General features: G+C 38.1%; 2 protein-coding genes across 4 annotated transcripts in view; one reads left to right on the plus strand and one right to left on the minus strand.

Annotated features, from left to right (window-relative positions):
• The window catches only part of RNF150 (ring finger protein 150), a 72,847-nt gene extending 72,089 nt beyond the window's left edge, over nucleotides 1-758 (minus strand). Inside the window, exon 1 of the mRNA XM_072405858.1 lies at nucleotides 118-758. Coding sequence (XP_072261959.1) covers nucleotides 118-562 — 445 coding nt within the window. The 5' untranslated portion in view covers nucleotides 563-758. The remainder of the gene's footprint in view (nucleotides 1-117) is intronic.
• An 8,678-nt stretch (nucleotides 759-9,436) lies between these two features.
• On the plus strand, nucleotides 9,437-27,171 carry ZNF330 (zinc finger protein 330). 3 transcript variants are annotated; one of them, XM_072405859.1, is made up of 11 exons: nucleotides 9,482-9,561; nucleotides 12,132-12,319; nucleotides 13,784-13,913; nucleotides 17,101-17,120; nucleotides 17,234-17,304; nucleotides 18,662-18,741; nucleotides 21,127-21,253; nucleotides 23,754-23,858; nucleotides 25,717-25,763; nucleotides 25,983-26,100; nucleotides 26,796-27,171. In XM_072405859.1, the coding sequence occupies exons 2-11, from the start codon at nucleotides 12,291-12,293 to the stop codon at nucleotides 27,080-27,082; spliced, it is 1,014 nt and encodes a 337-aa protein (XP_072261960.1). In that variant the 5' UTR covers nucleotides 9,482-9,561; nucleotides 12,132-12,290; the 3' UTR covers nucleotides 27,083-27,171. The 3 variants fall into 3 exon arrangements, with proteins under 3 accessions (XP_072261961.1, XP_072261963.1, XP_072261960.1); XM_072405860.1 differs by lacking the exon at nucleotides 12,132-12,319 and having other exon boundaries at nucleotides 9,437-9,561; nucleotides 13,780-13,913; XM_072405862.1 differs by lacking the exon at nucleotides 12,132-12,319 and having other exon boundaries at nucleotides 9,476-9,561.
• Nucleotides 27,172-27,391: the final 220 nt, after the last annotated feature.

Raw genomic sequence — 27,391 nt, forward strand, 5'->3', positions numbered from 1 at the left:
CACACACACACAGGGACCCATCACACACACACAGGGACCCATCACACACACAGGGACCCATCACACACACACAGGGACCCATCACACACACAGGGACCGATCACACAGCTGACTGACCTGGGTGAGACATGGTGCTGGTGTCATTGCCGAAGCCCACATTGTAGATGAGCACTGCCGAGGCGTTGTGCAGCAATGCGTGCCGGATCTTCTCCTTACACGTGCAGTTCCCTATGGGGATGAGGGCCACCCATCTGCTGGCATAGGCTGGCACCGGGAACTTGGTAGCCGGGTCGCAGGCCAGCCTGTCCTGAGGGGGGGGCATGACCGCCAAGCCCCAGGCATCCTGCTTGAGGGAATGCTCGCCGTACCGCCCGCACTCGCTCTTCTCCGTCCGGTTGGTGCCGCTGGCCGGGTCGTGGTAGGTGATGTTGACGAAGGCCGTGTACCACTCCTCCTTCTCGGCCACGGTGAAGTCCATGCAGAGCAGATGTACGAAGCAGTAGGAGAGCAGCCAGGTGGACAGAGCCAGGCTGCGGCACGCTTGAATGAGAGACATTGCCATCTTTATTTTCCTAGCTGTGTCTCTCCAGCAACTCTGCCTGCTGCATATGTCACCGCCGGAGACTCGCCTCTGATTGGCTGCGCCTGGAATGGTGCCCCCGCCTCCCCCTGTACCTTCAGCTATTCTCGGATGTGGCGGCTCCAGGTGCTGCTGGGGGTCAGGCGGCTCCGCAGTTTGTGTTTGGGTTCAGTCAGAGTGTGGCTGGGCTCCTGTGTGGGCGGGGCCTGTGCCATGAAGGGGGCAGCCTCCTCTGTGGGGGCCACACTGCTCGGGAATACCAATATGTGTACATTGGCTTCACCCACGTCACTGGGCCTAAGCCCTGCTCACTGCCAGCTTGTTCTATTACAGAGGACAGCCACAGAAATACCTGACATTAAATTGTGAGCCCCTTTGAGGGACAGCTAGTCACATGACTATGGAGTTTGTACAGCGCTGCATAATATGTTGGCACTATATAGATACTCTGCAATTAAAAAATTAAGTGTTTGGCATGCCACATAATTGTATACCTACAGAAAATCGGTACATACCCCTAAAACTTCATTTCCTGGTACAAGAAATGGGAGGAAATATCCTAAAACTCATTGCACTTCTTACCCTGGGCATACAGCTAGAACTCTCCTCACTGTACTCATAATGGTCCTGGGGACAGAGGGAGAAGAGTCTCCCCAATAGGGAAACAGCAACATTTATTATTATTGTATAGCACCATCATATTACACAGCGTTGTACAAAGTCCATAGTCATGTCACTAGCTGTTCCTCAAAGGGGCAATCTAATGTCACTACCTCAGCCATATGTCATTATTAAAGTCTAAGGTCAATTTTGGGGGAAAAGGCCGCTGGAAAGGCCAAAGTGCCGCCCATTATAACAATGATATTAGGTCTAAGCAATTTTTTTGAACCTTTTTACTATGGGGGGGGGATCCTTGAAATAACTTTCAGTTATAACCCTTTCTATAATTATTATATCCACAGATCACAGTATATTAGCATGGTGGTCAGTAGAAAGGATGCCTCTTATAACGCTGGTCAGTGAGAAGAACGTCACCCATACAGATAGCCAAAAAGATCATTGGTGTCTATTAAGCTGACCTGAGAGGCACAAACTACTCATTGCAATAGGAACTCCTAACAACCTCACTAAACCCTGGTTAAAGCCCTGGTATAACCCTTCCCCAATTTATCTATATAAACATTCCTAGAGATGCTCAAAATCTATCAAATACTTATCCTCGGTCTGGCGATGAGGTTGCCACTTTCTTACATCCCTGAGCCTCTTGCTCGGGCTAACACGCTACCATAGCAGCCAATGGAATACATAAGGAAGGGGATACTGTAGGTGGTTCAGTACTGCACAGTGCAGACGCCAGTTCTTTCACAACCAGTTCCTTGGTGCAGGAAGCTGAGCAGCCTTACAGGAATGTCTGTTCTTTCTGAAAGTCCGCACCTAGCTTTACCTTTCCATGCAGTCCTGCAACATCTTTGGCTTGGTTTAATAAACTGGCAGTCTCACATTTCCTCAAACATTCCTTTGAAACTTCCAGGTCCATGCGTTTCAATGGCAGTAATTGATTTCCACAAGGGAAAGTTGGAGAGAATGTTTTGTTTTGTTAATTGAGCCTTTTGAATGCTCCAAAAGTACTCTTATGGCAAATGAAACACAATGGAAAAGCTGTACACAAACATTGACAAGCACTCAATAAATCACAGAGGTGTGAACACCTACCTGGTTAGTAGCCTCACAGCAACCAATCAGAGGTGGTAGTTTGATGAAACACATTCCCCCCTTTCCTACAATGGAAGATACAGACATCAGCCATAGAATCATTGAGTTGGATCTTCTGATAGAGGATAGGGAGAGCTGAATTAAAAGGGGAAGGTTTGGGTAGCTTTTAAAAAAATACTTTCATTTTGCCTTTATTCCTCCGCAATTCAATTCGGTCCTGCACTATCCCTAATTTTTCCTCTTCTCAGGGCGGAGGAACCCGTGAGCACCACTATCTTCTGGAGTTTTCTATAAAACATTATAAAATGTCTTTTACCTTTCCCAAAATTATTAAAGCTAAAAATAAATGTTTTACTGAAGTTTGGTTGGGCTGTATATATAGCCCAAAACTTTTTTTTTCATTTTTGGAGAGAATGCTGAAGGGTTAGAACAGGTGTTCAGATTGTTATTTAGTATGTATCCTCATTAAGGAGATACACCCTCTGTACTATTGACATGATGACGGATATAGGCTAATAAAGGGAAAGTTAGAAATTCTCATTTGAGATGTCACCAATAGTAAGACTTGTTCTAGTAGTGGCTGTAAACATTGAAGAGATGATCTCTCACTTCCTGTTGGTTTTACAAGACAAGAGTTGAAGTTGAACTTCAACCTTCAACCTTGCATCGTACAGCCTCTTCTCCTTTACAGAAACTGCTTACTCCGATTTCCCTGTACACTGTAAGCTTCCCACTGTGTGCATTAAAAGCTACAACAGAGAGAGTCTGACTCATTTCCTGGCTGAAGGACATACAGCATCATCCAAGCTTTCCTTACCCAGTCCTAATGTCCCTGGTCCACCTGTTCCATTTTCTAGGTTTTCGGTGACAGAGTCTCAGCCCTACACCTGGGCCTAACCAGGGCTCATTATAATGCTGCGTCTCCTTTACTATCACAGGCTAGGTGAGGTGGGTGGGTCCATGACAGTCTGTGATCAGAGGAAGTTAGTTAAATGATGTTGACCATTATTATACCCAGAAGACTGGAGACATCTAGTGGTGGAAAAGTATTGCATAGGACAGCTTTGGAATGAAGGTGGAATAAAACTGCTTTTATATTTTACTCTTTACTGGGCTAAATTTATTGTCTTTTTCTTTTTAACCTGAGTTTTGTTTTAATTATACATAACTGTAAGCCCTTTATATTATGAAAAGAACGTCCATCTCACACATATCATCTTTAATACCTTTCAAGCTCCTACTTGCACCTATGTTGTGTACATAATACATGTGTGTGTGTATACTGTAAAATATATATTTTTTTATTTTTGTTAGGCCTTATATTTCACATCATGGTGATGTGGTCAGTCCCTCAGCTCACTCGGCTTTCTTCTTGTCGGAATGTTTATTGTAAGAACAGCCTAATTAAGGTGCTTCCACTAGTTGCATTAAAACTGTGTTTGTTTGTTTTTGTTTGCTACTGTTTACTATTAAAAATAAATCTTTTCTACTGACCCAACTACAAAAGAACTTGGATAATTTTAATATTCTAGTATAATAGATCAATATGTACACAATGCATTAAATGACCTGGGAACATGTGCCATCTACAGCCACCTGGAGATCATTTGTTAGCATATTACATTAGTGGTCATCGTATATTCCCTTGTTACATGGGTTAGAGGTGGTGGTTAGAGTAAATTTCCCTGATATACTAGAGATCAGTATTAAAGCACACAGTTATATGTGAGTAATATTTAAAAATATATGTAGTTATATGTGAGTAATATTTATATATATCTACAGCACAATCAGATGGCTTTGAGTAAAGACATTGCAGACGGAGCATGATTTGCAGCCATAGGCAACAAGGTTTTGGCACCTGTTTGTAAAAAATATTAGGTGTTTATGAGATTACTACTACACATATTGCTTAGAACAGTGGAAGGTAGAAAAGCATCATTAAGACATGAAACACATATGATTTTTTTTTAATTTTAATGACACTTTAATTTACTTGTTATATTGGTGGTGAGGGTAAATGTCTTCTTATTGGTGTTCTGGTACAGGAGAGCCCTATTTACTTTATAGTATGCAAAGTCTCCCAAGTCAATGGAGGCTGTTTTATATTGGTGTGTTTTTGGGAGAATGGTTCTTATTCATTGGTGTCAGTAGGAAAAGGGTCTTTATTTACCGGTGGTCATTAGTTCCGAAAACAGGAGCTCCTCTGGATATAATGATTCTTGAACCCTTTGTGTCAGAAATAAGGAGTAAAATCAGGTACTGCCCACAGGCTTGAAACCACAAAAGAGTACTTGCATTCACTAAAAGTAGCTTTGACATCATCTGGTCATTGAGATAATAGGACACTTCACAGGCAGAGGTCATCTCTACCTCTAACTGACCTTAGGATACAAGAAGCCCCTATATACCTGCACTAGCTGTACATGTTAAAGTCTGCCAATTGGCACATTAATATCCCAGTTAGTAGCATAACTGACACAAGTATGGGGTCTGTAGAATCAGGGTTTGTCTGACCTTTCATTTTGCTTTGAATGTAAAAAAAACTATATTTGGCTTGTAAAAGCTTACACATGCCCAACTCACATAGGGAGACTTTTTTTTAGTTTGGCTTTGCTCTAAATACATAAATATTGGTGGAAGAAGAAAAACACTGAAACAGATATAGCAGTTTATTCCACAATGTCAGAGAATGGAATGAAAATGATTTTGCCTATAGGAATAATTTAGCAGATTTCCCTTCATTAATTCATATTGTAGAAATTTATGGTTTGTTTGACTGTTAGGGTCACTTAACTTTGCTTTATGTGCCTGATAATATTTGCAAAACATATTTTAAAATTGTTACCATTATACCCAGTTTATTTTAATGGAATGAACCCATGTTTTATTGCTATGTTTGAGTCTGCTGAGGGTATAACTTCTCATTCTCTGTTTCCAAGACACAGCAGGATGTGGGAAGGAATTTCCCCCATGTCAGATAAAATCCCTCCTTTAATAGTTATCACTTCTAGGTTTTCCCATTGGGAGACTTCCCTCACCTCCTGATCCAGTAACACATGTCAACAGAGTAATCTGTCATCATATACATACAATAAAATCTTGGCAAGGGTTCCAACGTTTTCCAACTCTATCCATGACTTAAGACAGAAAATATCTGGCCCTAATATTATGAGTCTGAGGTTTGAATGGGTTTCCATCTCTAACCCCTCACATTTTATCTTTTAATATGCCTGTGGTGAAGCAGCCCAACTTCCTCCTATTGAATGACATTCAGGCACATACACATGAGCAATATATATTTCAGTATTTGAAACTCACAGTCAGCAAGTGAAGTTTCATTTACACAGAAACCTAAAGACAAAACTTGATTCTCTGGTTTTAGCCCATTAATGCCCTTGTATAAAAGGCAGTTTTTAATCTATATAAGCTTGTCGTCAGGAAAATGAAAAGAGCAAAAGAGCGAAATAACTGACAACATATATATATAGAGAGTGAGCAATCATGGCTGCCCCCTCTGATCTTATAGACTTGGAGCTCATTGTCCTTCCTGGATTCATTTTTTTTTTTTTGGTATACCTGCCGGGTGTTTACCTGTACACCAAATCACTTCTTCTGCAGTATGGTCCTCCTGTATTTCATCCTGTTGTGTGCCATTTTTTCACATTTTTTCTAAGTGAAGGTAAAAACTGTGTAAAACACAGTATATTTAAAAAAAAAAGCATGATAGCAGAAGGCTATTTCTTAGTTTGTCTTTTTTTCTGTTGATGATCAGTGATCAATCACTGTACCATAATTAACCCAAAAAACTTTTTTTTAGCCCCAGTGAGCAGCTTTAAACTTCTATTATGGTCATGATTGCACATTACCCCTCTATAAAATGACCAGTTGAGTACTGTTTCTTGGTGGCTAATCCATTGTCCATGAAGGTTGGTGGTCCTGAATTAAATTTCTGCCATAGAGATTGGAGACATTGCATGTATTTCCTGTATTCAGATGGGTTTATTCCAGGGTGCTTTGACCTCAAAATCCTAAAAAAATACATGATATTTGTTTGGCCCCACTGTGTGTTCATATGACCTTTGTGGGTACAATTGTTTGCATATTCTTAGAGTAATAGATGCCAATGTGAAAAATTCTGTGCATTTTGTGAAAAGAAGAGTGAGTTTTTCCTGCTCTATTTATAATCATATGTTTCTACCTAGGAGAAAAAAGAAAATAAATTGTATTGTTAGCAAAACAGGCTGTGTAGTGAAGAGTTATGTTGGAAGCATGAGCAGGATTTTATGGTTTAGATGTGATAGTTTGGTGCCACCTTCTGGAACTTCTTTTATCTACAAAATACCAAATGGCAAAATGCGGACAAAAAAAAGAAGAAATACTTATAAGAAAACCATTGTTGCTCCTGCCCCACCATGAAAATGCTCAGTGAATGTGGCCCTTGTATGCACTCTGCTGTAGACAGGTTTATTGTAATATGCTGGTGCTATACAAATATATGATCATAATATTAATATTAGTTTATTATATGGAATATTTTGTTGTACTTATTATTACATACATTACCAACATATTACACAGCGCTGTACATTAAATAGGGGTTGCAAATTACAGACTTAAACAGACAGTGACACAGGAGAAGGAGAGGACCCCGTCCTGAAGAGCTTACAATCTAGGAGGTAGTGGTAGAGTAGTAGGGTAGTAGTGGTGGGAAGTAGTGAGGGTTTTATATTTAATTAGTGTATAATTTAATGTTTGCGATGCAATGTATACTGTTTTTGAGGGCTGCATTATGACTTTAACTACATAGGACTGTTACAGAATCCTATTTCATCAACTGTTCATCAAAGGAGGAACTTTACTATACTCAGTGTTTGCGGAGAAGTGAATACATTAAATACCTGTCAAAAAAATTTTTTTTGTTTGATTATCAAACTTGTAACTGATGTTTAAATTTGTTCCAAGGAAGGAATTTGAGGATCTTAGAATCACAAATGCTGAATCTGTGGTATATATTGATATACATTTTCCACTGAAAAATTCAATGGAGGAGTATACTTGTAGACTCCGTAGTATGTTCTGCTATATAGTGTTCTGCTATATAATGTTCTCACTATAAACTATGGTAAATAAAAAGACCTTCTGGGGAACTGTGTGAAAAATGTAAAAAAAAGTATTTTCTGTGCAATATAGTGGTTTCTGCCTCACTGTGCTTTGGGACAGCAGCAGCACTGAGAAGCTTCTAACAGGGATAACAAAAGCAACATCAACATATTGACATAGGAGAAAATTATTGCTAGTTTCCTGTTCTGTAAGATTGAATCAGAGAATACTTTAAGAAATTAGACCTGACTGTTTGAAAAGAGCCATCGTAAATAATATATAAATATTTTGCCTATATAATGCTAGGACAAATCTTTGCTAGGACACTAGGAAAACATAAATAAAAGAGTGTGAAGGGGCAGAAAAGGCTGAAACGGATAGAAAGTATTTGTGAAGTTAGTAAAGACGTAGTGGCTTACAGACATACCAAGTTTGCTATAGTGTATTCAGTCATGAGGTCCGGTGGCCAATACACCTGTAAATGTAAAAAAAAGGGCATATGTGAGATTGGCACTTTTTTTTTCTTTGCGAGAAAAAGCCCCTCCTGCACATGCCCGACATCAGGCATGTGCAGAAAGAACCACCCCAAAGCCTCCAGGAATATGTGACCTACGTCCCAGGAGGCTCAGCTCTCCTTTTCAGGATAAAAAGGCTGTTTAGAGAAAACAAAAAAAACAAATACATTTTGACGTTATATAAATAGGTTATCTACCCTTTTATATAAAGTAACAATTGTGGTGATAGGTCCACTTTAGGAATGTTATATTTATTCCTAACATTAATTCCTGTTTAGTATATCCTATTTATTTCAGTTTACACAGACATGCATGCAATAGACAACAATGTTGATGGAAGTAAAGTATTTTTTTTTCTTGTGTTTATTTAGATTCTGCATTTGCATACTATGTGTTACACACTTTGTAATACCTTCTATTTTTATTAGATTGTCATTATTCTTAACTTGATGAATTGTGAAAAAATGAATTGTGCTCTATCTGAGAGTAGGGGGTTCTAAAGACAAGGCAATGCTTTAAAAAAAATCTTTATATTGTACATTGTAATTCTGAAAAATAGCAAAATCCAGATTTTCTGATGATGGTTTTTATTCTTTATGTTTTTTCATATTTACACATACTGGTGACTCCAGAAGGCAACATAGAGTCAAGTCCGGGCACCAATCAGCTTCTAGGGCCCAGTTGTTGTTGTAGTGTTATGTTTCACATTTTTCCTACAATATCTATGAACTACAATTAACAAAAGATCTTGATTACTGAAGTTTGTCTTTTTTATTTTAACTCTAATAAAAAAAAATGATGACATTTAATGGAAACATAAAAATGAAGCTTAAAGTGTACCTAAACTCAGAAATTTCACTTTACATAAAAGGGTAGACAACCACAAGACATGTAAATTTTTTTTTTTTTAGGTGCAAAACCCTTTTTTTTAAAAGCCTAGGCGTTCGAGAATCAATGGGAATCATTTGGGATACATACGTCAGGCATCCCAAAAGGCTCTTGGGTGCTCCTTCTGCGCATGTGCATTGCCAATCTGACGCATGCACAGTGAGATCGGCAATTTTTTTTTTCATCCTACGTCACCCAATCTCGCACCTTTGTCAGGTAATGTAGGATGAAGAACCAGGAAAAAGCGACGAAGCTGGCGGCGTCCGGAGCGCTGGCCCTGGACAGAATCCAGGACGACGCGGGATCAGATGCAAGACACCACCGGAGGGTTCGGACTGCATGCCGGATTAAGGGTGTTTTTTTTTGGCAGTTTTTAGTTTACTTCCTCTTTAAAATCAGAAGGAGATTATTCAGAATTCTGCGGACTAAAACGTGAAAATAAATCAGCACAGTTTGCAGGGAGACATTTTTCTGACTGCCACATCAGAGACACGAAGAACGCACATATCTGCACCCTAGTGCCCGAACTGGTCACGTGAATCGCTGGGAAGAACGGGGCTAAAAATTGCAGCCTATCAGAGTTATCCATGAATACCAAACTGGGCGGAGCAAACTGAGAGCGGTCCAGCTATTGGCTTATTGTGCTAAAGTGACGTAATGCGTGACCTGGGAGTATGTTCCTCCGGGGTCTCTGCACAGGTGACTGCCAACTCTGTGCAGTGTGGCGCTTCCGGTTCTGACATTAATACATAGGGCCTTCAGGTATGTCACGATTGTCGCTCGGGGATATTCAGTGATAGTGCCGGATGGTCCGGCTCAGTTTGGTTAGCTGGTCACACGTGTGAGTCCTGTATGTCAGTATAATACATTCATGGACCCCTCTAGCGTCATTCCAGTCACCGCCAGGCCTCGGTATTCTCGGACACTCCAATGTTTTGTCTCTGTTATTGTGTGCTGATAAATACATTGTTATCAGCCGGTAATGATTGGTTGTTTTGTGTCACATGACCCATCTTAGGCGGTATTGTACCACTGCTGATTTAGATCTATATTAATGTATAATAACTCTGGGAACACATGTTTTGTGGAGTTAGATATTACACTTGTTTTTTACTCATTTTTGGGTGGTGAATCCAGAAATGACCCCAGTTTTTTGCTATCCCATCCAGTTGTTTATGTAACCAACACTAGGTAGGATCACCTTAAAGCGCAAGATTCAGTAAAAATAAAATTACATTGATCCCTATTTAATGTACAGCGCTGTGTAATATGTTGGCGCTATATAAATCCTGTTTTATAATAATAATAATAATCCCTCTGCAGTCCGGGACTGGACGTTGGGCACTGCCACCTTCTTCTTATGTCACCTGATCCACTCAATTTTTTTCGTTTATTTTTTTAAACATTCCAGGCATGAGCAGGGTTAGCCATCCTTTTATAAACAGGTAGTCCCCAGGTTACATATGACATAGGGACTGTTGGTTTGTTCTTAAGTTGAAGTTGTATGTAAGTCGGAACAGGAACATTATTTTAAAAAATGTAATTAATACGTTAAGAGATATTTGTTACTGTATAAAATCCTCACTCTAAATTAATCACAAGCAAAAAAAAAAAAAAAAGTTACAAGATGTTGTAGAACAGCAAAATACGACTTCTTCAAGTCATGCTTACCGCCCCTTCCCCCATCAAGCCTCTGTCCTGCACACAAACAAGCAGGGAAGCCCCGTTCGTATCCAGGAGTCTCCCGTATGTCGGATGTCCTTAACTTGCGGACTACCTGTACAAGTAAAAAAATTATGCTGGCCGGGCTCTCTCCCCTTCCCTAATCACCCTCTATTAGGAGGTGAAAAAACATGCCTGGTAAAAATTAGGTGTATATTTACTATACAACTGGCTTCCATCTGTGATGGCTTGGCGAGGATGACGTCATTAACCTTTCCTGAGGATTCCTGCAGAACTCAAAGAAGACAAAATCATATACGTACTCCTAGAATATGCTGGAGATTTTGTCTGCACTGCGTTCCACAGGACTGTATCTGGGAGGGCAGTGATGCCACATCCAGTGATGTAGAAGACTGGGTAAGTATAGGTCTTACGTGTTCTTACTCAAAAACAGTGCCAATGCAGGGTTGCCACTGCGTTTGTTTTTTGACTTAGCAGTGCCAGGTTGGTAATATAAACTACTGACACATCCTGACAATCTATAAAAAAAAAAAGCCACTATTGTTTGATTGGCTTGCAAAAAGGCCTCCAATTGGCTGTGGTATCGTATGTTGGCACACAGGATACTGGACAGATATGTGACGTAATGTATTTTAATCTATGGTATTATTCTTAATAAACACTTGTTATCCAGTGCTGTACATTAGATAAGGAAAAAGTTCACAGCTGTAGTGATCTCCGTTACTTATCAGTCCCTTAAAGATGTTGAGTATTAAAGAATTCTCCTGCTTAGGAAATAGAATGCCTAGGGAAGATGGATTAGGGTATTTGCAAAGTGAAGATATTTTTAACGTTTCACACATTTACATTGTTGACTCTTCACATGAATTGTAAGCTCCTAAGAAATATATTTTCATTAAAATTTCTGGGAGTCTTATAAAGCCACTTGCCAGGTATTATTAATGTAAAGATATGCCACATAACATATTTTTCTCACCAAAATTGCTGAGGAAGGGACCGACAGTAGGGCATGTGGCAACATTCTGTAATAAGAACATTTTCTCCTTTACACTCCTGGCAAATTTGGTGGCCGTACTATGCTGGATGTCTGTGCAATTAAGTAATACATTTCGTTACCTTACTGTTGTACTTTCAGGAAGGATTTGTTTAATTTTATCCATTTTTACTTACCACCTCTATCTTCAGCTCACATTTTTACTGCCCTGCCACAATCTCCAGTTTGTATTCTCTACTTCTTCACCACCACCACCTTTCCAAGCTACTCCTACTCTTCACCATCTTCAGATCCTATTTTCTTCTTACATTCTCTTTCAGCATCCTATTCAGCTAAAATTAATTTCACCACCACCTTTATCACATATTCTATTAACCCCCCTAGCGTTCTAATTCTGCCCGTATTTCCATGCAAAAATCGTTACATTTTTTTTTCATAGAAATTTATTTTACATTGTAAGCTTATAATTTCTAGGCATAACTCACTGAAATATGCCCAATATTTATTAAATATATTAAACTTTAAATAAAAAACACAAAAATCTTATCAAATATCAAAAACATATAGTATAACTGTACAGAAGCATGTATAATATATATATATATATATATTAATAATATAATATGAAGATTTCTTTGTATTGGGCTCAACACAGCTATTTTGTATTGTATCCAATACAAAAGTATTTGAATTTCCCGCCGCTCCTCCCGCATGCACCAATGTCACCGGGAAACCCCTGAGATTGTCTCTGCAGTTTGCGGCTGGGATCGGAGGAAGAGGAGGATGTGTCCCCAGGACCTGCGGGGCCCGCAGGATGCCGGGGAAAACAACGGAGCATGGCAAGTGCTTTTTTTTTTAGTGTGACTCATGATTAGGGGGTAAAGCATCTTATTCATCTAAAATGTTCCCTCCCCCCCTTGCCCCATCCAAAGTCATACTTTACTTCAAATGCAAATCTTTAATATAGATGGAAACCCTGACTGATTTTCAGTTTGGTAAAGCACTGTGCATTGTAAATTAAATGAAATATAGGTAGTTCCCAGGTTACATACGACATTGGGACAGTAGGTTTGTTCTCAAGGTAAATTTGTATGTAAATTAAAACAGGTACATTATTTTAATAAATGCAATTAGGACAGATGTTTGTCCTAACATATTATTAGGCAGCTTGGTGTCAGTTACTGTATAAAATCCTCACTGTGAGTTAATCACAAACAATGCAAAAAAAAAAATCTTTATGAAGCCAAGACATTCATTTACTCTTGGAGCAAGCTGTACTTTGATATACAAAAGGAAACAACTGCAGAGTTTGTCTTGGTCATAAAGAGTTACAAGATGTTATAGATCGGCTCAGCTCTTAAGATCACCCACAACTTTAGCTGTGTATGGCAAAAGATTTCCTCTGCAAATCATGAAAACCACCCCTCCCCCATCAAGCCTCTGTCCTGCACAGGAGGGAGCAGGGAAGCCCCTTTCATATCTAGGAGTCGTCCATATGTCAGATGTCCTTAACCCGGGCAATAGCTGTACTCCTTTCATACTTTGTTGTGTCCTGGTGCTGCTTATTGAAGAAGTGATTTTGTGGTAAAACTACTGGCAGCAAAATTACCGATGTTGCAATTTACAGGATTTAATCGAACTCTTAATTATGTTCATTGACCTGCATGGGTAAAACTTGTCCCCTCGCTCAGTCCTGCTGTGCAGTGACACTGAGAGGGTTATCAAGTCAATTTTAGTTACCTACATTAATTACAATTACATAAAGAAGTTTAAAATGGAATTAAAATCTTTTATAAATAAAAAAAATGTATCTGCCTACAATTTAGCTTTAACTTTTTTTTTTTTTATTCTGAAAACTACAAAGTGATCCTTAAAGTGGAACTAAACCCTGCATTATAGGTTTCCCCACATAAGTGCAGCATATTCATATCACATATATGATGTGATGTGGGGACAGTTGTGACACAGGGATTAGTTTTGTGTTAACTGGTGATTTGTACCCATACAACCAGTTGGAATTTTTTTTTTGCTAATTTAAGAGCTGTACAAGATGGATTTTTTTGCCTGGAATTACTGTAGTGGAGTTTTAGAGTTTGAGGAACTCACTTTATTAAAAGAAGCCAAAATTGCCATTGGTTGTGGGAACTGTATTAGATCATTATTAGATTTTTTTATTAGATCTAAGCTGTGTGCCTGTGTCTACATCCCTAATATGTTTAACAACCAAAGGGAAATCATTTTATTTACTGATAATCTCATTGATTCAAACATAGTAATCCAGACTAACAGTAATTTTTCCACAGACAGATCTTACAAAATGCCCAAAAAGAAGACCGGCGCCCGTAAGAAGGCAGAGAACCGCAAAGAAAGGGAAAAACAGCTGAGAGCTGCTCGAGGCACTGTAGACCTTGCCAAACACCCTTGTAATTCGTCTATGGTAAGCTTCTGTGTTTAATGACTTAAATGAATAAAGTCCAACTAAAGGCAAATTCCTAAAACAATTGTGATGATTAATGTCGAATGTAAGTGTTACCTTATGGAACTTACCTTTGAAAACCTATTTTGTAGTTACGCTTGGATGTATCTATGACCTTTAATGCCTTTTTTTTCTATTAACAAATTGAGGTCAAGCAGTTGGACACTGCTTACATTGGGCCTCATTTATTATTATAAACTATCCAAGACTGAACAAGGCAGTCTATCATGGAAGAACATGGGTGATCCAGCAAACCAGGAATGTATCCTTAAAAATAATTTGCTGTTGGCAAATGTTTTCAGTTCTGAACAGGATCCTTTCCAGGTTTTCTGAATCACTCAGATTCTCCAATGATTGTCTATCTTGTGTGACTACAAGCCATTTATCTTCTTTTGTAGACTCATACTTTCCATTGTAATGCAGGGATTATGTCTGACATGGTTCCTCTTACTCTGGGTGTTGCATCTGATTGAACTTCCACTGTCTGAATTCAGAAATGAAAGGAAATGCAGTGTACAAGCACAACTGGTCCATATTATTGGTATTCTGTCCACAATGTTACCTCTATACACTGTTTGTATTCATTTATCAAACCATTTTCTATTAGAATTTGCCTTTTGATTAAGGTTGGGTTTGGTTGGCTTAAAAAGCAGCAGTGATTTATTCTAATTGGCCCCTTTATTAGGTACACCTTGCTATTACTATATTGAAGCCCCTTTTGCCTTCAGACCTGGTAAATTTCTTCATAGCATAAGTTCAACAAGGAATGGAAACCTTCCACAGGGATTTTGGTCCATATTGATATAATGGTGTCACACAATTGCTGCAGATTTGTCAGTTGTACATACATGATGCAAATCTTTCATTCCGCCCCATGTGTACAATGAACTCATTGTCATGTTCATGAAACCAGTGTGGAATGATTTGAGCTTTGTGACATGGCACATTATCATTCTGGAAGTAGCCATCAGGAGATGGGTACATTTTGGTCATAAAGGCTGGGTCTACATGAACAGGTTTTAAAAACGCATATAAACATTCCTACCACGTTTATATATGTTTTTATGCACTTTAACAAACGTTTTAAAGCTTAACTTTAAAACGCTAAAAAACTTTTTTAAACGCCTGTGACACGGTTTACCGTGAATTGCCACGGTTTTACATAGGCGTTTATAAAAGGTTTACTTTTAACCCTTTCAGCGAATGAGTACAGGGGCACGTAAAACCCCTTACTCTTTCCCTGAAAGGGTTAAAATATGTGTAAAAAAATTGGACGAGGCTTTAATGGTAAATTATTTTATTAAATGTATGTGTGTGTTTGTGTAACTAAACTTTTTTTTTTACAGTTATCTAAATGACAGGATGATTTCCATGGCTGCAATCATGACATGAGCACAGCCCTGGGACTCCGTCTGACAGTTAGGGATCGCAGGGCACTAGGGGTTAAATGAGGACAAGCCTCTCCATTCACCCCTAGTGCTCTGTGATTGGCTGAGGTTTTACGTTTCTCAAGCATTCAGCACTAGACATGAATGGGGAGACTTGTGCCCATTCATCTCTAGTGCTCTGTGATTGGCTGAGAAATAGGAAACCCTGATGACAGCTCAAGGATCATCAGGATTTCCCTTTCCTCAGCCAATCAGGGAGCAGAGCAATCAGCGGAGCTCTGCTATGCTGACAGCTCCGCTCCCCTGATTACTCCCGCAGCCCTAGAGGAGCTGTGACATGTGTTCTGTATCTGTAACACATACTATAGCTCCTCTATGGCTGGGGGAGCAACCTGACTCTACAATGAGTTAAAGGTACAGTTCATGGAAGTAGAGTTTGAAAAAGACTGAACTGGTATGGCTTGTTTGGAAGTGTTGCCAGGAAAAAAACTCTTCTCTCTAAAAAGAGAATGGCCTAGGTTTGCAAAGCTGCACCTGAACAAACCACATGATTACTGGAATTAGGTATGTTGCACATAGGATACCAAAGTGGATGTTTGGCCAAAATATGCAGCACTATATAGGTGAAAACCAGGGTATATTAATCACAAATCATGCCTCATACTAACCGTCAAGCACAATGATAGAGAGGTGATTACTTCAGCTTGTTTTGCAGCCACAAGACAGGAACACCTTGTAGTCATTGTGTATACCTCTGTATACCAATATATTCTAGAGTGGAATGTGAGGTCATCTGTGTGACAACAAAAGCTTGGCTAAAATTCTGTCATGAAACAGGACAATCATCCCAGACACACCAGCAAATTTACAGAGCGTCAAAACACTCTTTGCTCTTTAATTGGTTAGGAATTAACAGTGGAGTGAAAAGGATTATCACGGCTGTGAGTTTGCAGTGCAAATCCTCCACAAGAATAGTAAGTTCTTAGTAAGGTAAGGTAATAGTAAGGTTCTGGGGCCCCAGATAGCTTTGGAAGATGAACTTGATTTGCAATAGCCCATTTAAACTCATTTTAAAACTCATGTAAATGGCTTGTGAAGTTCCCTGCTTCGAACTATAGCAAACTAAACTCATTGCACGTCTCTTTTGTGAAACCTTCCTGGTGTTTTTTGTTTTAGGGCAACGTTAACAGCTTTGTTTTAAACTGACCTCAGGATGTCATTGACTTTCTTTGGTTGACTTTTTTCTTTGTTCTATCATTCCACCATTATAGAAGAAAACAAAACACTTGATAAATAAAATTGCTACACTGGCATTTAGAAAAATAATAACAGCAGTCCACAGAGAAAGAACAAGTTATTTTTTCTAGACAGGCTGAATCGATCCAAGTTAGAGTGTCTTTTTTTTTTCTTTAGGAAGCATCCACAATATATAATTGATGTTTTGCAGTCGTCATACCTATTGCTCCCCTGACTGCTGTAAAGTGTCATGGGTCCTCAGAGTACTTGTTATAAGCAGGTGTAAAAAGATATAACTCTGTGTGACTAGGAATAATTTACCAAGAGCTGGTCCACATTTACATTTTCCTCCACTGACAGGGGCATAGACTTGCCTGGTAAGCGTATATGTTAGACCACGATAATCTTCACCACGGGAGTCATTATTTTTCGAGAACGTAAAGTGCAGCTTAAGTAAACACTGTCGGGAGCTTGTCATGTAAATACTTTGTGTTCTGATATACTTCTCTCTTTATTTTTTATAGGAATGTGACAAATGCCAAAGGTACGTTTCATGTTTTTATTAGCCATCTCTTTCCCCTTGTTGTTTTTCAAACAGCTTGTAGATAATATGTTAAAGCTGGGTTATATTTGTTCTCTTTTATGTGGCCAATGAAGAAGGCAGAAGAATCGGGCATTCTGCTATTTCTGCAGTTCTGTACAGAAATTACCAATGTGTGCCCACTGCGGTGAGTACTACATCATCATTCTTTTCTTAAATGCCATAATGACTAACAATAAAACAAAGGTTTCTTTCCAGGTTATTTAAATTATTGCTGGCTGCTCATTCTAATTGGGATTTTTGGTGTAGGAGGCCAGCTCAGAATTCCCTTGCTTTGATCATATGCTGGGGCATTTGCTCATAGCATTTTAAATGCAGGATAGTTTGAAACATATGTAGATATTAGTAAAATGTATATTTAGGTTTGAATATAATTAGGTTAGAACATCCTTCTGGTATTTATTTCAGTTTCTATAAAACAGGGAGATTTATCTTTTCAGTTCGGCCTCTTGGCCATTTTAACTGGAGCAGAAGGTGATGGGAAACCAAAACTTTGAGTTGCCATCAGAGCTGCAAGTAATAAGAAATCTTCCAGTGGGAAGTTTTGGTACCCTGTCTGTGCACAGGTATACATTCCTGTTGTCTCTGTATGCTTTGAAATGCCTCTTGCTTTCCTTATTTCAACCATGAAAACTCACCTGCTAATAACCTCATCTTTGCAGTATAAAATACAAAATGTAGCCTTTACTGATGCTGTCCTTTATTATATCCCCACCTACCTTAGTGTATTCCACTCAGTATAATACCTACTGATTCTGCAATTCTTCCATTACCATGGTCCCAAAGTTCCCTTTATATTGCACATATGTGTCACAGCCCATTTCTTGTTATAGGGAGCTGTACTCATGGCATTCAGTGTCTTGATATACAGTTTACCCAGGGGAATACATTAGGCTATGGTGTTCATGTGCAGTATGAAGAGGAGCTGGCCAGGACTATGTCAGAGGATTTATCTACTGGGTGAGAAAGGAAGCAAAAGGAACCTTGAAATAACTCTCTAGAAAAAAAAAAAAATATATGCATTTCTTAAATACCGAATATATTTTCAATGCACTCCTGCTTAGGATACGCATCTAATTTTTTTTTTAATAGGAATTTCAATAATTTAGTCAGCTGACATTTAAATATTCCTCACAAAGAAGCCTTTATTAAAATGGTTTCCTTTCCTGAAAGCCAATTCAGTGGTGTTTTCTGAGAGTTCAAGCTGTGTATCAAATTACCTCATTATGAAATTTCATATTTGTTGAGGGACAAAGTTGAAGAAATCAGTTTTGTAGCGTATCAGTGTATCTGGCTTTCACTAGTCCTCATTACTCAGATCCAGTGTAATGTGGTTCAATGAATCCTATTTCACCTATGCAAAATTTAGAGTTTATGTTCTGTTTCAATTAGATTTTTTTGTATCTGTTGGCAAAGATTTCTTCAATTCTGTATTTTAGCTTTGATAATAGAGACGTAGTCATAAATATATTCATCTCTTATAGGAAAGACCAAATGCATGATGAAATCCTCCGACTGTGTAATTAAACATCCCAGTGTTTATAGCACTGGCATGGCTATGGTGGTAAGTGTCATTATTATTAAAGCACATAAGTGTCATGCTAATTAAAGTACATGGAAACTCTATTATAAAACTGCATTCTGTTATATCTGGTTGATAAATTAAAAAAATGCTGGTAATGTTTTTAGACACTTAGATGGCTTTTTATAAAGCAGTGGATTTGACGTTCACTAAACTTTGTGTGGTTGGTAATCCATCACTGCCATTGAAAACATATTAACTTGGAAGATTCTCCAACAGAGAATGTTTAGTGAATATTTGATGCTTGTCTTTGTAAATGGACTCCTTAGAGCAGATTTCTTCTACCTTTTTAACACGGGAGCCCTTGAAATAACTTTCAGGTCACAGGAAACCCCTCTAATAATTACTATATCACAGCACACAGTATGGTGGTCAACGTGAAGTATGCCTCTTGCATTGCTGGCCAGTGCAAATTGCTAATTGCTCAAGGAACCCTGGTTGAGAAACCCTGCCCTGTAATGTTTCTGTATCGTCTGTACATTTCTGTGTTCTCTCAGACAGATAGATTATTTGTCTTTATGTTGTGGAGATCCAAGAGTTAAAGTGGTTGAATAGTTAAGCAAAATATACTGGGAATGGCTGCCACTGCTCCAAGTAAATACTGTGTCTTGTTAGCACTCAATAGGACCTACAATCCAATTCTTTTTGTGGCAGATCAAAGGGGATTATTTTGTACTTGCAGAGTCTTTATTGGGATAAAACATTGGTAAATTTTCATGTTTTGCCAGGTTGTGTCCCCCTAGATTGTAAGCTGTTCGGGGCAGGGTCTTTTCCTCCTCCTGTGTCACTGTCTTTATTTGTCTGTCATTTGCAACCCCTATTTAATGTACAGCACTGCATAATATGTTGGTGCTTTATAAATCCTGTTTATTAGTATTATTAATAATAATAATAATAATAATAATAATGATAATATTAATATGCTTGAATTTTGCCTAGACATATACTTGAAGTTGCTGTTGTGCACTTCCACCACAAGGTGGTGCAATAAGTACAATGACTTTTCGGCAGGCTGTAATATATCTGCTCTGTTCAGTGTATATAGATCTATGTATATTGGATGTCTATTACAACCTTTTAACATTTAGGATGTTTATTACATATGATTTTAGCACACATCATTGCCAAAGCTCATCAATAAACATTTATAGGTTTAACCTTATGAATCAAAGAAAATGTATATTCTCTTTTAAATGAAAAGACATTTGAGCATTGTGTACTGCAGTGACCGTACATGCCAGACATTCTGGTGTCAGAAGCTGCTTCTAAGGATATAGTTTACATGAGGTGATCTTATTTTGTAACACATCACCCTATGAGGTGTCTGTGGATTCTATATTTGTCTTGACAAAAGAAAGCTGTGATTAGGAAACCAAAATAACAATGGAGTAAGCCAAATGTCAGAAACTCATTAGTTTGCGGTGAACGTGTTCATTACAGAGACATTTTGTATTTCCACTAACCTAAGGGATATAACTTGTCTGCCAAGTGTCTTTAATTTTCATACCGGTATTCATCATATTTATATCATCTATGCTTCATTAATCTCCATGGCTGCTACTTTTTTTTTTAAGTTCTAAATTCAGATCATTGTGAGACACGTGACAAGAGGGTGCAATTATACCATGATGCATTGTTGCACATTTGTTAGCGCTCTCTGCATTGGATTAGATAAAGATCAAATTAAAGAACTGGGGTCTCCCATTAAAACAAAGTAGGACTGCTGTGCCTCTATTCCATCTGCCCTTACAGACTTCTTTAGTATCTCTGCAAAGTTCCAGTAATAATTGTTGATCATGCCTTGGAAGACCACCTAATACAGCTTTCTGTGATGGTGTGACAGCGGTGTTGTGCTACTCCTGCATTCACAGCAGAGTCGTCACTCTCGTGTAGGTTGTGCCCAGTGACACTACATAGGGATGAAAAAATGTTGCAGGTTAGGTATCTAATATCAGCATTGTCATTACTTTATGCTATAAATACTATATCTACATACAGCTCACATTAGTGTGGTAGTCAGTAGAAATAATGCCTCTTACATTGCTGGCCAGTTTGTGCCTCTCAGGTCAGTTTTAGGAAACACCAATGTTCTTGGCTATCTGTAAGGATGACATTCTTCCCTTACTGATAGCCAGAAAGATCATTAGTGTCAGGTAAACTGACCTGAGAGGCACAAATTGCTTATTGCTCAAGGAACCTCCAGCAACCTCAGAAGAAACCCTAGTACCCAGACCAGTGTAACTGTATATTGGTGTTTTGGGGGTAATATAAAATTAATTTCACAGATTAAATTTACTTGTTAACTGTGCAGGACACTGGTATACATAAATTTTATCTGTTCTGTATCTTTTTTTTATCTTCTTCCAGGGTGCAATCTGTGATTTCTGTGAAGCCTGGGTGTGCCATGGCAGGAAGTGCCTAAGTGTACATGCCTGCAGCTGCCCCCTGACCTCTGCTGAATGTATTGAATGTGAAAGAGCAGTCTGGGATCATGGTGTGTACATTTTATTCGACAATCATTGTTTAATTACATGCAAAGCAATGTATTATCAAGTCACTCTTTTTAATTATATTTTACTCAAATGATATGTCAGAACAGTAATGTGGTATTTGAAGTATCTTAAGTATATCATTATTAATGTATATTCTGCTTTTTGACAGAATTGCTTCTAAGTGCAAGCGGAACACATGGTTCAAATCAGATATATAGAAGATTTACTATTTCTTGTTTACATGACATTGGGTGTACTGTGTGTTACTAATGCTGTATTCAATAGAATATAAGTGGTTTTAAAATTTATGTAAAACCATTTTTATTTATCTTCATTTTGGATAGAGCAGGAAATGGTTAAGATCCATACCAGTCTTTTTGGTCTCTGCCTCTGTCCTCTAGGGAAGGTATGTCACTACCTAGAAACTCAATGGGACATAAGAAGTAATCTCTTCAAAGATAGCAGATATTCCCAGTTGTCACTAAAACATCCTGTGACCACTCAATAATTTATGGCATTTCTATCACTTTCTGTAACAAAATGCCATTTTGTGTCATTTTTAAAATTAATATTGTACAATTGGGTAAGAAAAACAAATTCTCTCTAAATTGTACCACTGCTTATTTTGCTCTGTTTAGGCTGTTAAGGCTTTTAAAGCGGATGTTGGAGTATGTTCGTAAACATGTCACTAAATATTTTCAAGTTGCCATGTAAATGGATAAAGAACGGACAAGTATGTCCACGTGGCAGAAATCAGATTTATTGGTCAGGATGAACAATTTGTTTTGCTTTCTGCTCATTAAGGGTGCATTCCCATTACAGTTCTGCACTGAATTTTCCAAAAACCATTTTTTTCTACAGATTGTTTTTTAATTTTCCATTGAGGAAGTGAAAACATTAAAACAGTTTTCATAAGTGCATGAAATTCAAGTCTCCATGGATTCTTCTTGCTGTTTTTTTTAATTGAATGCTGCACAATAAAATGTAACAAATTGTTTGCTACATATAGGGCAGGTGGAAAACAACACACACTATAGATATCTTCCAGCACCAATGTTTTCTTTAACACTAAATGATTGTTTTGTGAATTGTCTTGTTCTTCAGGTGCCAGTCAGCTCTTTTTTTTTTTTACTGCCAAAAAATGTTCCAGCAGTACAGAAAAAAAAAAACAATTTTACTTAGAAAAGCAGAAATATTGTACATGGCTTTCATGGAAGCTTTAGGAGAATTGCTTTTTTGTTTCCTTTTTTACAGTTTTAATTTTCACCTTTGGCCATAATATAAATTTTATAAAATAAAAAAATGAAAAAAAAATATTATAAAGAGAAGAACTTCAATTTGCAGCTGACCTCACTACCAATAGAAGTTCTCGTTCTAGTAGGTTTATTTATGGCCCCTCTGGCAGTGTCATTGCACAGCCTGGGCTCACCTTTTAGTTCAGAACTTCATGGTGCTCAAACATCATTATGTGCCATTCAGTCTTAGTTCTAGGAATTATCAAGTTTGTCAAAAAGAATAAAAACAACTCAGGGATCCTCAGTGAGTAATAAGTTATGTACACCAATGTGGCAAATTAAAGGGGAGTGAATAGCAAGTAGAAGGTTCTTTGGTTGTGGAAGGTGTTCCGAAACAAACGTCTGGGAAAAATGGTGGGATTATAAAACTGGCTGCCAATTAGAGCTTTTGGCAGGTAAAATGGTTCCCATGTATGTATGTGCTTACCTGTAAACATTTGCTTTGGAGAAGCAGGAAAATTTGTATATATTCTGTTGCTTACGTTTGACATTTCATACAACCACTGCAAGTAAGAGCGGAAGCCCTATGTAAGCTCCAGGTTTTAACCATAAAACTTACACAGGGCTAAAGACTCTTCTAGCCCCAAGAGAAACAGCATTAGGTGCTGAAGCAGGAAGAGAAATGATCTGCATTCTTCTCCAAATCTAAGTGTACCAGGCAAGTCTCTGGCTTCCAGTGGCCAAGCAGAGTGACCTTGGAGTGAAGGGATGGTGAGTGTGCAGATTGGAATTGGAGCATTCAGTTTCAACTGTTGCTTAGCTTTGCTCTTCATGAACACAGCACATGCACACTTTATGAATGCTTGCTCTGGATTCTTCACTCTTTTGTTTTGTGTACTGAACGAGTTACCGTTGTGTACAAAATCGGACTAAAATGTTTGTGGCTGTATAATGCATGCATATTTTCCACATATTTCTACATGTTCCAGTTATACTTGCCTTGTCAGTTTGTGTTATAATGAAAGAAAAGAGTCTGTTGTTTAGATGCGTTTTTAGTATAAACATTTATTTTATTTCAACAATGCCTATCAGTTGCCAAGAAACATACTGTCAGCAATACAATAGCCATTTTTATTATCTGAAACACCCAACATGAAATAATGAGTACAGGGACAAAACTGAATTGACTGACTGAAAATATGCCTTATTTGCTATGTTAATAATACTTTTTGGAACTTCTGTATTGTAATTTTCTTTTGGTATACAGGTGGCAGGATATTCAGTTGCTCCTTCTGTTACAACTTCTTGTGTGAAGATGACCAGTTTGAACACCAGGCAAGCTGCCAAGTTTTGGAGGCAGAAACCTTTAAATGTAAGTCACTCTCAGGAAATATCTTTAAGACCAGTTGTAATTAATGAGAAAATGATTAGAATAAATTAGGGTGACTCGGAATTGCAAAATATTGCCTTACTGTTTTTCTCTTTGTAACCCTGCCAGGCAGAGAACTCTATGCTAAGCTGCTTTTTTAAAGCAGAATTAAAGTTAAGAAAATGCAAGCAGGCAAGTTTTTATTCCAAAAGGAACAGGTTTTAACCCAGTCCTCTTGCAGATTCAGGATCTTGATTGGCCAGGCTGAAATTATGTAACTCCCACATGTGTACAGCAGTTAATTCCTTCCCAGCAATCAGGGAATATGCCAGGATTTTACACGGAGATGCGTAGGTACAGGAAAGATTCCAAACAAACAGATAAGTTTGTTTTTATTGCAGAAGGGACATTGCCTGTCTATTCTGCACTAAATATCCTGCCTGCCTGCTTGCCATTTTTATTTATTTTGACCAAGGCAGCTGTGATCTGTTGTAGATTTTGATTTCACAAGACCCCTGAGTATATCTTGTACTACCACTGTATATCTTGTGTACTCTTGTGTACTTCCCACTGCTCTTGCTGGTCTTATTTCTTTACACCCTTCTGCTATATCACTTACCATCCACATGATCAAAAAGAAAACACCTTCCATGGGTTCATGGTCCAGTTCTGAAGCTCACATTACTATTGTAGATATTTTCTATGGCTGACTGGGATCAAGGTGGACACTGTGTCTGCAAGCTGCAATGCACGGTGTGTCCTGTCACACTTTTTAGTGGCCAGAGTTAAGTGTTTTTTAGCAGTTTGTGCTACAGTAGCTCTTCTGTAAGACTGAATAATATGGCTCAGCCCTCCTCCCCCAATCGTTAAGCACCTATCACCCTGCCCACAGATCTTTTTCTTAGACTTCGTTTGGTAGTGCATAAAACAGTTTTTTTTGGTCCAAAGTAGAATAGTGGCTGGGTTTTTATATGCTTTCCAATTGGTAGCCTTTTTTAGAGGTGTCCAGGCTAAAATCATTTATCATGGAAATTAAAAGATATTAACTACTTGAAAAATATACACTCAGATTAAAATCATAACTTTCTTAATTCTGTTCTGATTTATTGCAGGATTCACTCCATTTTTATACAAATTAATGATTATAAATGGTTGGTCATTAGCCAAAATTTCATGTCATCCCATAAAATGTTGCTACTACACCTCTCTTCACCTTTCTTTTTTGGTGACGTTATTCTCATTACATTGTAATTTGACCATAAACTTAGCTACATGCTTATAAAAGCTTCTGTGTTCGGTATGTTTTTGCACTAGTTGTGTATTTTCCCTTTTAAAAAACATGTATGATTACTTATGGGTCATGTTGTCTTGACTTTCTCACTTTTTTGTTGTCTCCATTCTAATTATTTATCATAGTCAGTTACTTGGCAGCCTAAACGTCTATTTAATATGAGACTTTATATTTGTCCACTGTGTGATTGACTTTTATGATAAATAGGAAATATTTAAAATTACTTTTTTTATTAATTTCAGTTTATTAATTCACACTTATTTTTAACCTTAACAAAAGGAAACTGTTGGAAGGTTGATCTAGCAGGATGCAGGGGGTTAAGCACTGGTTACACCCTTTCCATCAACTAGGGTATGATTTAGTTTTTTACTGGGAGAGCAGGGTATATGTTTGGTAGAAAGAAGGATGCATGCAGACTGTTGGATCTGAGCTCATAATGTCTCTTTTTTTAGCCAGAATGTAAAATGTTTTTTTTATGCCTGCCAAATGTCTTTGTACAGTCAGCTTCGGTCAGATAGTGGGTGATGCTTTTCTTTTGTTGATAAAACCAGATTTTTTTCTTTCAAAAAGGTGCCTCCTGCAATCGTTTAGGGCAACATTCATGCCTGCGCTGCAAGGTAATTATGACAAAAATAATTACATTACTGACATGTTGATGTATATTTTCAGTTGTCTTAAAAGTTATTTCCAGACAGAGGTGAAATTTCTTGTCCTGGGCCTTTCCTGTTAAGCTAATTTAAATTATCTGGATTATGGACAGTTTTTCTGTTAATGTTAATTTTTTTTGCCTGCAGTGACATTGTTTTTCAAATAATGTTTTGGTTAAATTTAAACAGGCATGCTTCTGTGATGATCATGCTCGGAGCAAAGTTTTCAAGACTGAGAAAGGCAAGGAGCCTCCTTGCCCAAAGTGTGGCCATGAAACGCAGCAAACCAAGAACCTTAGCATGTCTAGTAAGTGATTTGTCTCTTTTTCTTTGCTTTTTACTTCACCTAGCTTTAGCATTTTAATGTTCATTAAATCCTTTAAAAGTACCTTGCTTTATTTTAGTTAGGAAAAGACATAACTTTTGTTGCATCTTTTAGAAGCCTTTTAGTAAAAACCTGTATATATTTTAGTTGAGCCTGTACTGCTAAATAATGGATGTATATCTAGGCTGTGTAGAGTGTGCAGTAGTATGCTTGTATATTTAGGCTTGCACTGGAAATGATCAGATGTATAGGTAAGCAGAGGACAAGACGTACAGTAGTAAGCCTGTATAGTTCATGGAGCTAGCACTGAAAAATTAGCAGATGTATACATAAGGTGAGAGCAGGAAGTATGGTAGTAGGGTTATTTATGGATCATTAACTGAAATATGTGGTAGATGAAATATAGCATGTACAGTAGTAGTAAGCTCATATAGTTTATATGACTTCTACTTCATATGAGCAGATGTATAGATGGGTTAAGGGCAGGAAGTTGGGTATTAACACTGTATATTTTATGTAGCTTGCTGTAAAAATGAGCAGATGTGTAGATAGGCTGAGGGCAAGACGTACAGTAGTAAGCATTTATAGATTTTAGAGCTTGCTCCTAATTCTAGAGGCAGTGCAGTCAGACTGGGAACATGGGATGCACTTTTAAACTATTCCTATGTTGTTTACAGCACGAACACTCAAGTTTGGCAGGCAGAGTGGAGCAGATGATGATGATGACAATGGAGCTTCTGGGTATGACAGCTATTGGAAGAATCTGGCATCTGGTGGCACCAGTTCTTACTACGATGAGGAAGAGGAAGAAGAGGATGATGACGACGATGATGATGAAGACGAGGAGGGTGACGAGGAAGGAGAAAAGGACTCTGATACGGAGGCCACAGACCTATTTAGCCACTTAAACTTGGGCAGGACATATGCCAGCGGCTATGCCCACTATGAAGAATCTCAAGACTGAGTTACTTGAATGAATATTGTGCACTATAATTAGAATGTGGTGGCTTTACTGCTTTCTATGTTACTTTTAAATAAAGCAGCAGTGCCTCATGTATGTGTATGATTTGTTAAAGCACATTGCTATTTTTTTTTTTTTTTAATCCTTTCGCATGTCCCTAGTTGATCTTCCACAGCCTTTGTCAGGTACTTCTCATATACATGCACTTCCTCAGCATATAAATCCTCTGGACTGTCTTGCAGACATTTGTGGACCGTGCCTGCTTAGTGTGTGTCGGCACTGTCACTTTCCAATGGGGCAAACATAAAGTGA

This window comes from Pyxicephalus adspersus, chromosome 3 (assembly GCF_032062135.1).
Source record: "Pyxicephalus adspersus chromosome 3, UCB_Pads_2.0, whole genome shotgun sequence".
Classification (NCBI taxonomy): Eukaryota; Metazoa; Chordata; class Amphibia; order Anura; family Pyxicephalidae; genus Pyxicephalus; species Pyxicephalus adspersus.

Bases quoted from the DNA above. Each gene is read 5' to 3' on its own strand.
- ZNF330 (XM_072405859.1), top strand. From the start codon at position 12,291: ATGCCGGGGAAAACAACGGAGCATGGCAA. The intron at 17,121-17,233 runs GTACGTTTCATG...TGGCCAATGAAG, and splicing joins GAATGTGACAAATGCCAAAG to AAGGCAGAAGAATCGGGCAT. The intron at 17,305-18,661 runs GTGAGTACTACA...CATCTCTTATAG, and splicing joins ACCAATGTGTGCCCACTGCG to GAAAGACCAAATGCATGATG.